Source organism: Neophocaena asiaeorientalis, unplaced genomic scaffold (assembly GCF_003031525.2).
Source record: "Neophocaena asiaeorientalis asiaeorientalis breed wild unplaced genomic scaffold, Neophocaena_asiaeorientalis_V1.1 scaffold476, whole genome shotgun sequence".
Lineage (NCBI taxonomy): Eukaryota > Metazoa > Chordata > Mammalia > Artiodactyla > Phocoenidae > Neophocaena > Neophocaena asiaeorientalis.
Window position 1 is genome coordinate 2720500 of NW_020172178.1, and position 13017 is coordinate 2733516.

The 13017-nt window shown below is 49.0% G+C and overlaps 1 protein-coding gene across 1 annotated transcript; it reads left to right on the forward strand.

The window, feature by feature from the left end:
• The first annotated feature begins 6305 nt into the window (after positions 1 to 6305).
• Positions 6306 to 7535, forward strand: BDKRB1 (bradykinin receptor B1). Its single transcript, XM_024759853.1, is given in 1 exon segment — positions 6306 to 7535. A coding segment is annotated over 1 exon segment (1188 nt). The 5' UTR covers positions 6306 to 6347.
• Positions 7536 to 13017: the final 5482 nt, after the last annotated feature.

Consider the following 13017-nt stretch of genomic DNA (forward strand, 5'->3'; position numbering starts at 1 on the left):
AGGCTAATTTGTTGAAGAAGTAGCACGCACCAATGTTCTAATGTGCAGAACTCAGAAAGTATCACATAGAAATTACAGAATCGATCATCTCTAGTAGACTTGCCCAATGTCACTCTTGACTTTTTCAGATAAGATCAAATATGACTAATCATATCAATAGCTGCTGGGTTTTGACCACGTACTATGTGCCAGGCAAATATCAGAGCTAAGACTCGGAACCAACAAAGGAAGGTTTCTCCTCTCTGGCCAACTTTACGTAAACACAGGCAGCAGCTGGTAAAGACGACCTCCTGAAAATAGGCTCGGCTTGAGCAAACACATGCCGTGGCCACAGACCCAGCCGGGTCCCATGGGACGGCGGGCAGTGTCTGCTGAACCAATCAGATTCGAGCTGAAGTAAGAGGTTCCTGCTGGTGGCATAGGTGACAGTTCCTGGTTTCCTGGGCAGGGTGAAGCCTTGACCCGTGTATTACTGTCCAGTTGCTGTTGTAACAAATTAGCACAAATCTAGTGGCTTCAAACAACACAAATGTGTTATCTGATAGTCCTGGAGGTCAGAAGTTCAAAATCAGCCTCACTGGGCTAAAGCCAAGGTGTTGGCTAGGGTTGTGCTCCTTCTGGAGGCTCGAAGGGAGAAACCGTTCCTTGCTTTTTCTGGCTTCTAGAGGCTGCCTGTGTTCCTTAGCTCATGGCACCTTCTCCATCTTCCAAGCCAATGGCATAGCATCTTCTACTCTCTTCCTGCCTTTGACCGCCCCCTACCTCCCTCTTTTACTTATAAATGAAATCACTTTCACTCGTGATGACGTCAAGCCCACCTCCATAATCCAGCATCATCTCCCCATCTCAAGATTCTTACCTCAACCCCATCTGCAAAGTCCCCTTTACCATGTAAGGGAACATATTTGCAGGTTCCAGGGACTAGGATGTGGACATCTTTGGGGACCATCACCCTGCCGACTGCACGGCTCTGGGGTACAGCCCATGCTTTGGTCTGGCGGTGCCCGGGCAGCCCCTGCCTCTTGCTGACCTGTGGTCCCTCAGGAGCACACAGGAGCCAGGCCCCCTCCACTGCCTCCCAAAGCCACCCTTTCCTGCCCAGACACCCACATTTCAGAGGGGACTCAACCCCTGTCTCACACGTTCAAGGTGACCTGGAGGAGGAAAGGGAGGGAAGCAAAGCAGACCACATCCGGGGTCTGTCTCAGCATCCACAACGAACCGCTTCCCTCCTTCCAGCTTCTCCTTAAACCTCCTGGTGGTGAAAGCTCCAAGGCTGGAGACGAACGAGAATCCCACTGCCAAGAAGCCAGGCCCTCCTGGAACTCGGCTTTCCAGAATTTTAGTGTGCTAGGTGCCAGGTAATCCCTGAACTGTTCCGCAGCTCAGGGAGAGCAGAAAAGGGGTCTCTTGGCACTTTCCAACCTCGTGTTCCGACACCAGAGTAGCCCACATGAAGGAGAGGTTGCTTACACTCGGAGGGACCAGGACACTTTATCGTCACATTATTACTCCCGTAGTCATCACCATTATTATTGTCGTGGTGGTCATCATCATTTGAGCTTCACATTTGATGCTTTGCAGCCTACAAGGGGATTCTACAGGTATAATCTCCTTCAAGCTTCACCATGACTCTTTGTAATAACTGCCGTTATTCCCATTCTACAGACGAACAAACTGAGGCTCAGAGAAGTTATCTGACTTGCCCAGAATCACAGTTTGGTGACCCCAGGACCCAAGCCCAGGCTCCCTAACACCAGGCCCATTCTCTTTATGGTCATAGCACGCTAGGTAAAAGAGGCCTGACCCTGAGCTGGGCCTGGAAGAAGAGCCATGTATAAACAGACCGGCTCCTAACGCCGTATGAATGTAGGCAAGTCACTTCACTTCTCTTCACCTCTGTTTGCCCATCTGTACAATGGGCACAAGACAGCCATCCCTCCTCCCAGGCATGTTGTCAGGATCAGGTTACCTAAAGCCCAGCACAGCCCACAGATCACAGGTGTGGCTGACAGTGAAGGGTCGGATCTGGCATCAGGGGCTTACTCTGCAGCCCCAGCGTCGGTGGGAGATTGGGGCTGAGATGAAGATGCCCCGTTGGGTTTTCCATGGCACATAGAGCTTCCTTAGCACGTGCAGAGAAGCACACAGGAAGGAATGGCATGAGGCCCAACGGCAGTCTTAGGAAGCAGTTCCCACATGTGTGTGTAGTACAAGGGGGCTGCCAAGGGGAGGGGGCATGGAGGGGCCACCAGGTATCCGAGTGTATTGCTTTCCTGTGGCTGCCAAAGCAAATTACTACAAGACACTTAAAACTGATTATGTTATATTGATGGAGTTATAAAGTAGTTCTAATTAAAAGCTATTTTTAAAAAAATGTATATTTAATTATATATACATGTATGTATATGTATACACACACACACACCCCCCAACTAATTGGTTATATTACATTAATGGAGTTATGAAGTAGCTCTAGTCAAAAATATTTTTTCCAGAAAAGTCTAAATACATTCATCCATCTACATATATTAAGGCAAAATGAAAGATTTTCTTTATGCTAATTAACTAAACATTGAAAAATAACATAAGCAAAATAATTAGTTTGGGTACATATGCAAGTGCTACAGTTAGCTTCTTGGGCTTGTACCCGACTCTCATATGTCTTTGGCATTTTCCAGAGAATGTATTTTTCTCTCAATATGGTCTTATTATTTTTAATGGTTCCATATAATTGCCTGAACTTTTTTTCCTTCAAATTTTATGGTTAATAAATTTAAATTAGCACCTTCAATTGACTCTTCTCTTGGACCAGAAAATATTTAATGAAGAAAATGTTGTCTCTGCAGGTGTTGAGGTATCTGATAAACTCTGAGCAAATTCTGCCAAGCAGAGGCTATTCTCAAGTCTAATTCTTTGCATATGGAATTATGTAAATATTTCAGCCCAGATATTTTCACGGGTGCTGTCTTTTTGCCTTAGTTCGAGTTCCTTCAACAAATACTTTCACCACATTAAACTCTTCAGATAAGTTGTAGCTATTTATAAGTTTTGACTGCTTTGTCAGATTTAGATGTTGCAGATCAGGGGCTGTCCCAATTTCATCTCAATTTTGTACAAAATATGAACTTCTCCAATTGAAAAGATGCTTCCCACAAATTGAGACATTCCAAAGCTCATTATAAAATTCAACAATTAAACCTTGTACACCATTTGACCGCTCATTGCTTAGTTTGATCATTTTCTCCCTTGCCTTTTTAGCTATAAATTTCAATTATTTTCTGCATAAAATTTTGTTTTCAGTAACTACAATCTGCTAAAAGCTCTAAAGGCTGCTGCTTTAGTGCTCCACTCATTGAATACTTGTTCAAAGATTCCTCATCCATTTGGAACAAAATTCTACAAAAATTCTCAACTCTGCCGTAACAAATAGTTGAGTAACATTTTACGGCACTTAGAGTCTTCTAAAATTGATTTATGATGGGCAGCAGAGAAAGAAAATGCATGCTAGAGTTGTTTTAATTCCTCATCAAGGGAATTCCCTGGCGGTCCAGTGGGTAGGACTCTGTGGTTTAACTGCCGAGGGCATGGGTTTGATCCCTGGTTGGGGAACTTCACAAAGATTTCACGAGCCTCACGGCACGGCCAAAAAAAAATTCCTCATCAACTTCATCACAGAAGTTCGTAGCTCAGTAATTCTGAACTACAAATCTTATGTTTTAGGATTTTGTAAATCTTGTCAAATATAACCTCCATATCAACTGGTAAAATACTGAAACTCGTTTATATGCAATTACAGACTGTGTGTGCACCATGAACTGTTCAAAGTACATTTCTGCTTCATCGGTCTCTTATCTTAGCAAGGATATTGTTAGCATGACACTGGGCCTCGCCAAAATGTGTGTGATCGTCAGAAAAATACAACTTGCTCTCCAACGTGAACAATTTAAACTGAATTTTGCATTCATAAAATGTCCATTGCTTCACTTTGCCAGAGCGAACTTTCAGAAGTTTTGCTTTGATTCCATGAACTGGATAAAAAAAATTGGGTCATGATTGGAATTGACTGATTTTTCTATTTGAAGACTCTGAGGATACTGGTATCAAACTGGCACCATTTCACTGTCCGTGGATTTCTTATGGAGCCGTCACATAAATCAGCCATCACTTCCAGTTTTGTGTGCGTACAAGATAACCTGACACTAAAAATGAGCTGAATTAACTTTAAGGACAGTCGTTTGCTCTGAGTGAAAAGTCACAGCATCTTCTGTGGTAATGTGGGTGAGATCAACGTCTTAGGGCTGATCTTTGAAAAATACCAACTTCTGAAGCAGCAGCTTTGTGTTAGGTTTCCTTGTAGTCAGGGAAAGCGCTACAGCCCCCATCATGATATAAACATCAACAAACATTTTGTGCAAGTTACACATTCATCATTGACTTCCCTGAGAGACAGAAGTTCAGGACTTAAATTGTCATTAGACGTTCTTTTTTTGCTCATTGTTGCCAGAAGGACTCATTGCAAAACTGAAAAGTATTGCCAAATAACAAAATAAATACTTCATTGTGGATTTATGCCCTGAAATCAATGGCAAAATAAGAGTGTCCTTTCTCTTCCATACGCTCTGGGTCAGAACCCTGTAAGCCACGGATATGTCACAGCCTCCTAACCCTTCATTTCCCGTGTCCTCTGCTGACCTGTCAACTGGCAGCCCAGCAGCCGATTCTCTTCTCTGCCTGCACTCTCCCTTGATGATTTCATCCAGTCCTGTGGCTTTAAATACCAAATACCATCCATGTGATTACAACTCCCAGTGATGTATCACTGTCTCAGACGTGGTCTCTCAACACCAGTGCTGTGTAGCCAACTGCCCCAGTATCCCCACCTGATGTCCGACAGACAGCTCAGCCTTCACACGTCCAGATGTGAACCCCCGATCTTCCCCGCCAAGAAACCTGCTCCATCTTCACTCTGTCATCTCCAGTTCAGTTGACTGCAGCTTCCTGTTTCCAGGTGCTCAGGCCAAAAATCTAAGCATCGTGCAATTCCTCTTTTGTCATAACCCATATCCGATTGGAAATCATGGTGATTCTACCTTCAGACTATACCTAGAGCCTGATCACATCTCACCGCTTCCATGGCTGCCCCTCCCCGGCTAACAGGTTTATTCAGTATACTTTTTGTCATTGCCTCTCTCCTCCCACAAGGCTAGAAGCACCTTGAGGGCAGGGGGTTTTGCTTGTTTGATTCACTGCTATGTCCCAAACACCTAGAACGGTGCCTAGCACATAGCGTGTGCTCAGTACATACTTGTCCAGTGGATGAATGAATGGAGGGACCCATGGATTTTACCCAATGTGAATGGCACAGTGTGTGGGTTACAGTGTCACAGCGAGAAGGTCATCACGTCCCCCACAGATAAGGAAAGTCGGGCTCAGAGACACAAAGTGATTGCCTAAGACTGCAGAGCCGAATAGATTTTCCCGAGATCGGCTCTCTTATGCAATATCTTGTGTTGGATACTATGAGTTTTGCCCAGTTGAAGGGAAGGACTCTTAGGCATCACTAAGGATAACGATGATGATAACAGTAGCTAACGGGTAGCAAGTGCTTACAAAGAGCCAGGAACCCTTTGAAGCACTTTGCATATATTAACTCATCCAGGTGGGAGGAGGAATTTTAGGTGTGGAGTGCCAGAAACCCCCCACCTTCTACTACTGCCCTCACCTCCTCCACCCTACTGGTCCCCGTCCCAGTGGATCAGCATCCCTGAGGGCCGGGCCTCTTCCTTGCTTCATTCCATCTTCGGTCATCGACCACTGTCTCCATGTCTGCCTCCCTCTAGATGGTGAGCACCTTCAGGGGGCTGGGCCCTGTTCCCCGTATCTCCAGCACCTGACAAAGTACTGGCGCAAAGTAGGTGCTCCGTAAATCAAACACGAGCACCTACTTTGTGCCAGTACTTTGTGTAATGAAACACTGCTAATAACAATGGTATGGTTGTAAATAAGACTCATCCGCCCTTTCCAGTGAGTGCCTCCTCTAAGCCAGGCGACCAGGCCAAGCTCTCCACAGATACACTCGCCAGTCCTTGCCACAATCCCACAAGAGGGATGCAATTAGGTCCAATGTTCAAAAAGGAAAATAAAAGTCAGTTGGTCTAAGTGGCCCACAACAAGTAGTTATGTCAAGATTTGAACTCGGGTTTCAAAAGCCCTGGTCCTTTCCTTTATACCCGGGGTCAGCAAACTTTTCCTCTAAGGGAATAGGGGGTAAGTATTTTCAGTTTTGCAGGCCAAAGGGCCACTGTTGCAGCCACTCAACTCTGCTGTTGTAACACAAAAGGTAAATGAATGGATGCAGCTGTGTGCCAATAAAACTTTATTTTCCAAAACTGGGGACACGCTGGATGGGCTGCGGGCTAGAATTGGCCGCCTCCCATGTGATGCTCTGTGAAGTTCATTGCAGGTCACCGTGGATGGCCTCCCGGACCCTCCTGGAGTTCCAGTCCTCCAACCAGAGCCAGCTCCCGCCTCCAAATGCCACGTCCTGCGACAGCGCTCAGGAAGCCTGGGACCTGCTGCATAGAGTCTTACCCACATTTATCATCACCATCTGCTTCTGTGGGCTGCTGGGAAACCTCTTTGTGCTGTCCGTCTTTCTCTTGGCCCAACGGCGTCTGAACGCGGCAGAAATCTACCTGGCCAACCTGGCGGCTTCCGACCTGGTGTTCGTCTTGGGCTTGCCCTTCTGGGCAGAGAACATCTGGAAGGAATTCAACTGGCCTTTCGGAGCCCTCCTCTGCCGCGTGGTCAACGGTGTCATCAAGGCCAATCTCTTCATCAGCATCTTCCTGGTGGTGGCCATCAGCCAGGACCGCTACTGCGTGCTGGTGCACCCCATGGCCAGCCGGAGGCGGCGGCAACGGCGGTGGGCTCAGGCCACCTGCGTGCTCATCTGGGCCATGGGGGGCCTCCTAAGTATCCCCACGTTCCTGCTGCGCTCCGTCAAAGCTGTCCCGGAACTGAACATCTCCGCCTGTGTGTTGCTGTACCCCAGCGAGGCCTGGCCCTTTGCAAGGATGGTGGAGTTAAACGTGCTGGGGTTCCTCCTCCCACTGGTTGCGATTGTCTTCTTCAACTGTCACATCCTGGCAGCCCTGCGAGGGCGGGGGGAGGTCAGAAAGACAAGGCACGGGGGGCCCACAGATGGCAAGACCACGGCCCTGATCCTCTTGCTTGTGGCTGCCTTCCTGCTCTGCTGGACCCCCTACCACTTCTTTGCCTTCCTGGAATTCCTGTTCGAGGTGCGGGCTGTCAGAGGCTGCTTCTGGGAGAATTTCACCGACCTGGGCCTGCAATGGGCCAACTTCTTTGCTTTCACCAACAGCTGCCTGAATCCAGTGATTTATGTCTTCTGGGGCCGGCTTTTCAGGACCAAGGTCTGGGAACTTTATAAACGATGCATCTCTAGATGACTGACTCCAATCTCCACGTCCCATAGAAAAGAAATCCTTCAACTTTTCTGGCGGAATTAAAACAGCAGGGAGGGACTTCCCTGGTGGCACAGTGGTTTAGAATCCGCCTGCCAATGCAGGGGACACGGGTTCGAGCCCTGGTCCGGGAAGATCCCACATGCTGTGGAGCAACTAAGCCCGTGCGCCACAACTACTGAGCCTGCGCTCTGGAGCCGGAGAGCCACAACTACTGAAGCCCACATGTCACGACTACTAAAGCCCGCGAGCCACAACTACTGAAGCCCGCGCACCTAGAGCCCGTGCTCCGCAACAAGAGAAGCCACCACAATGAGAAGCCCGCGCACTGCAACGAAGAGTGGCCCCCGCTCGCCACAACTAGAGAAAGCCTGCACGCAGCAACGAAGACCCAATGCAACCAAAAATAAATAAATAAAATAAATAAATTTATTTTAAAAGGTAAGCATCAGGGAGCCAAGAAGTGTGACTTCCTCATCAACTATTACTGACGTAATAAATACTACTGTAATAAGCTGAATGATGGTCCCCCAAGATCACCAGGACCTTGTCCCTGGAACCTGTAACTGTTTATAGGGTAATGGGGACTTTGCAGATGTAATTAAGCAAAGGATCTTAAATTGGAAAATTATCCTGGGTTATCTGGGTGACCCAATGTCATCACAAGGGTCTTTATAAAAAGAGGAGGCAGAAATGTCAGAGACAGAGAAGGCTGGAGGGATACAATGAAGGGGCCACAGGCCAAGAATTGCAGGTCCCCTGTCGAGACATGAAATGGCAAAGAAATGGATCCTCCCTGGAGCCTCCTTCTGGAACCAGCCCTGCTGACATCTTGATTTCAGCCCAGTGATGCCTGGTCTCCAGAACCGGAAGAAGATAATAAATCTGTGGTTTTTAAGTCACCAAGTTTATGGTTAATTTGTCACAGCAGTAGGAAACAAGTTTCCAGTAAGCATCTCTTATTACATTTCCACTTGCCTGCCCATCCAAAATGTTCTAAGTTAACTGCTAGGACTAAAGAGATGACATAGCTAGAGAGCCTATCCACAAGGAACTTGCATAGATCGAAATAATTATAGTATAAAAAATAAGTAAATGAGAAATCGCATGCGTGTGACACAGACCCAGTACCTGGAGCATTCAGAGGGAAAGGGGATGATCTCCTTCTAGGGTTATCAAAAAAGAGGCTGTGGACTCTACCCGGAAGATGGCGGAAGAGTAAGACGCGGAGATCACCTTCCTCCCCACACATACATCAGAAATACATCTTCACGTGGAGTAACTCCTACAGAACACCTACTGAACGCTGGCAGAAGACCTCAGAACTCCTGAAAGGCAAGAAACTCCCCATGTACCTGGGTAGGGCCAAAGAAAAAAAATAAACAGAGACAAAAGGATAGGGTCGGGACCTGCACCAGTGGGAGGGAGCTGTGAAAGAGGAAAGGTTTCCGCACACTAGAAGCCCCATCGCGGGCGGAGGCTGCGGGTGGCGGAGTCGGGGCGCTTCGGTGCCGCGGAGGAGAGCACAGCAACAGGGGTGCGGGGGGCAAAGTGGAGAGATTCCCGCACAGAGGATCAGGGCCGACTGGCACTCACCAGCCCGAGAGGCTTGTCTGCTCACCCGCCGGGGCGGGCAGGGCCTGGAGCTGAGGCTCGGGCTTCGGTCGGAGCGCAGGGAGAGGACTGGGGTTGGTGGCGGGAACACAGCCTGCAGGGGGTTAGTGCACCACGGCTGCCGGGAGGGAGTCCGGGGAAAAGTCTGGACCTGCCAAAGAGGCAAGAGACTTTTTCTTACCTCTTTGTTTCCTGGTGCGCGAGGAGAGGGGATTAAGAGCGCCGCTTAAAGGCGATCCAGAGACGGGCGCGAGCCGCGGCTAAAAGCACGGAACCCAGAGACGGGCAGGAGACGCTAAGGCTGCTGCTGCCGCCACCAAGAAGCCTGTGTGCGAGCACAAGTTACTATCCACAGCCCCCTCCCGGGGAGCCTGTGCAGCCCGCCACTGCCAGGGTCCCGGGATCCAGGGACAACTTACCCGGGAGAACGCACGGCGCACCTCAGGCTGGTGCAACGTCAGGCCGGCCTCTGCCGCCGCAGGCTCGCCCCACACTCTGTGCCCCTCCCTCCCCCCAGCCTGAGTGAGCCAGAGCCCCTGAATCAGCTGATCCTTTAACCCTGTCCGGTCTGAGGGAAGAACAGATGCCCTCAGGTGGAACCCCGGGAGATGTGCAAAGAACAGAAAGGGAAATCTCTCCCAGCAGCCTCAGGAGCAGGGGATTAAAGCTCCACAATCAACTTGATGTACCTGCATCTGTGGAATACCTGAATAGACAACGAATCATCCCAAATTGAGGAGGTGGACTTTGAGAGCAAAATTTATGATTTTTTCCCCTTTTCCCTCTTTTTCTGAGTGTGTATGTGTATGCTTCTGTGTGAGATTTTGTCTGTATAGCTTTGCTTCCACCATCTGTCCTAGGGTTCTTTCCGTCCGTTTTTTTTTTTTTCTACTTAAAATTTTTTTTTTCTTAATAATTATCTTTTATTTTAATAACTTTATTTTAAAGTGGGAAGCAGCCGCATAGCACAGGGAGATAAGCTCGGTGGTTTGTGACCACCTAGAGGGGTGGGATAGGGAGGGTGGGAGGGAGATGCAAGAGGGAAGAGATATGGGAACATATGTATATGTATAACTGATTCACTTTGTTATAAAGCAGAAACTAACACACCATTGTAAGGCAATTATACTCCAATAAAGATGTAAATAAAAAAGAGGCTGTGAAAGGAGTGAACTGAGAGCTGAGTTTGACAGGGGGTAGAATCTGGTACATGGAGAGAGGGAGAAAGGGCTGGTAGAGGCAGAACCGCACACACAGGTAGAAGGCGTGGGCTGCAGGTGAAAGGATATCTACTGAACACTTAATGCTTCAGTATCTTTCTTGCTGCGAGGGTCCCAGCGGTGAACCTAGAACGTCTGTCTTCCAGGAGGCCGTAGCAACATGGACGATAACTAGGACAGTGTCACAGAGTAGGGTAATCCACTGTCAGGTGAGAGCAGGTGCTCTGGGAGCAGAGAGAAGGGGTGTCCAGCCTGGGGTGCTGGGAGGGGACGGCTCGAGAGGGTTTCCCAGAGGAAGAGACATAAAAGCTGAGTCCCAAAGGAGAAGCAAAATGGGGGAAAGGAGTGTTTCAGAGAAAAGAAACTAATCAGATCCGGAGACGGGATGGTTCATAGGTTAAGGAGGAGGATGAAGGAAGGAAGGAAGGATGAGGCGGCCCTGGAAGGATTCGAGGTTTGAGGAGGATGCAGGTGTTGGGAGGATGTATGATAGTCAAGGGCAGGGAGGGAAGCCTGAAAGTCTTCCAGTGACTTTGAGGGCCCGGCTGGAGCCAGGAGGCATGCATTTCTTATGTGAATTACTCTAGCCAAGCTCCGTGGGCCCAAGAACGGTAGACAGTGGATTGCTCCAGAGTTGGGGATTTGTCAGATGGGCAGCCAACGTTCAAGGGTTTTGGGGATTCTGGTTATACTATGGGAAATGGCTCAATTGGGGAAGAAAATGAACATAGGAGATGAGGGAAGCGGAGTACTGTTGATATGGTTAAAGAACAGTTGTAGCAGGCTTACCTAGATGAGAGGGCAAGAAAAATAGGAGGCTGTGGCCACAGAGTAAGAATGTTTGCACAGAACCTTCCAAAGGTGGGGCCGTCCCAGGAGATGACAAGTTCCAAGGGCGGCCATGACATTGCATGGTTGGAATAGAAGGACAAGACAGTCAAAGACTAGCGAGGTGAGGGATGGGTTATCAGGCAGGCAAGATGATGGAAGGACCTGGGGAGGAGAGGCCAGTGGTCCAGGTGCCAAGGCCAGTCTCCACGGAACAGTGCGGGACGGGGGAGGAGCAGCCTCTCCTGCTGCATGGGAAGGACTGGTCCTTATGCGATAGCAGCAAAGACCCAGATTCATTCAAGAAATGGAAAGGACACCGGTGTTGCTGGAGCCTGGTGATGGAGAAGCTGGCAGGGGCTGGGCCGCCAGGCCCTCATAAGCAATCAGGGACAACACTTTGATCAGTGTCCCAGCCCCTGTAGGTTTCCTGGAGAGCAGAGAGAGCCTCAGGTGGCCTGGATTTAGGTCAACAAGCAGGATCCCGCCTCCACACATATCTAATCTGGACCACACGGTGTTTAACAAATATTTAAATTCCATACAAAAAATCCATCTTTGGGGCTTCCCTTGAACACTTGGAAGCTCTTGCAATGCTGAATCTGTGCTCATTCCTTCATCTGATGTTTGTTGAGCATCTGCTTTTGCCAGGCACTTAAGTAGGGAACTTCAGCGGGAAACAAGACAGAGGAGCGTCCCTGGTCCTCTTGGAGCTGACCTCCTGGGGCTTCCCCAGGGCACCAGTTCTTCAGAGCGGAGCCGAGTAGCAGAGCCCCTGCTGACAGATCAGGCCTCTTCCCCAGGGGCGGAGGCTGCACTCACGCGGCTTGCTTGCCTCCTGGTGCAATGCAATTTCTGAGCCCCTGCACAGGAATCCAGTGAGCAAAGCCCCATAGCAAAGTGGCCAGAATAGGCAGAAGTATCCAGCAAGAAGAGAGAGCTGGAAAGAGAAAATAACATCGTCTCTGGTGCAGTGACCCCAATATGCCCTCTTTCCTTCTTTCTCAGCCCCTGCTTTAAAGCTGTAGCTTACAACAATCCTTACAGGGCTTGCAAAGAACAATCCCACGTTCTAGAAGAGGGTGCTGGCCTGAGAAAGCAGAACATTGCTCATCGGCCTGAAGTTCAACAGTAGACTGTCAACACGGGCTCTGGCAAGCAAACACCTGACTGATGGAATGCCCGTCACATTTACCAAAGCACAGCGCACGGTCCTACAGCAGGACAGAAATTGGCAAACCCCACAATTAGGATCCTGTTCTTCTACTGGGAAGGTCAATTATTCATTTGCAGATGAGGAAATTCCTGCCTTGGCTAAGAGGATCAGTGCTGAGGGAGACATTAATATTTTTGAGTTCCCATGAGCGGACGTGCCTGCCTGCAATATTTCACACCTGGGTCCAGGCCCAGGCCTCACCTTGTAGGGCTAACTAACACCTGGCATGGCGGGTTAGCAAAGGGTCTCCTAGCATCCCCAGCTCCAGCGCCCCAGCTCCCACTCTCTCTCTCTCTCTCTCTCTCTCTCTGAAGGGCCGAGTACAGACATGGAGCTTCTTCTCCAATCCACTTCCAGCTTTGGGCCTGTCATGTGGGTCCACGGCTGCTGGCCTCCCTCCCCTGCCGCATCCACCATCCCATCCATCACGGGCACTAAGAAGCGCTAAGCCCCACTAAATCCCAGCCTGCGGAGACTCCCCGGTGTCACAGTAGACACAGGCAGTTTCTTGTTCTCCGGAGGTGAGTCACGCGTTTGATAAAGAGCAGGTGGGAACTTCCCTCCTATGACCTAGAAGAGGCTTTAAATATCATCAAGATGAGTGCATGTCAAACTGGTACCATCTGAATAAAAGCTGAACAATTACACC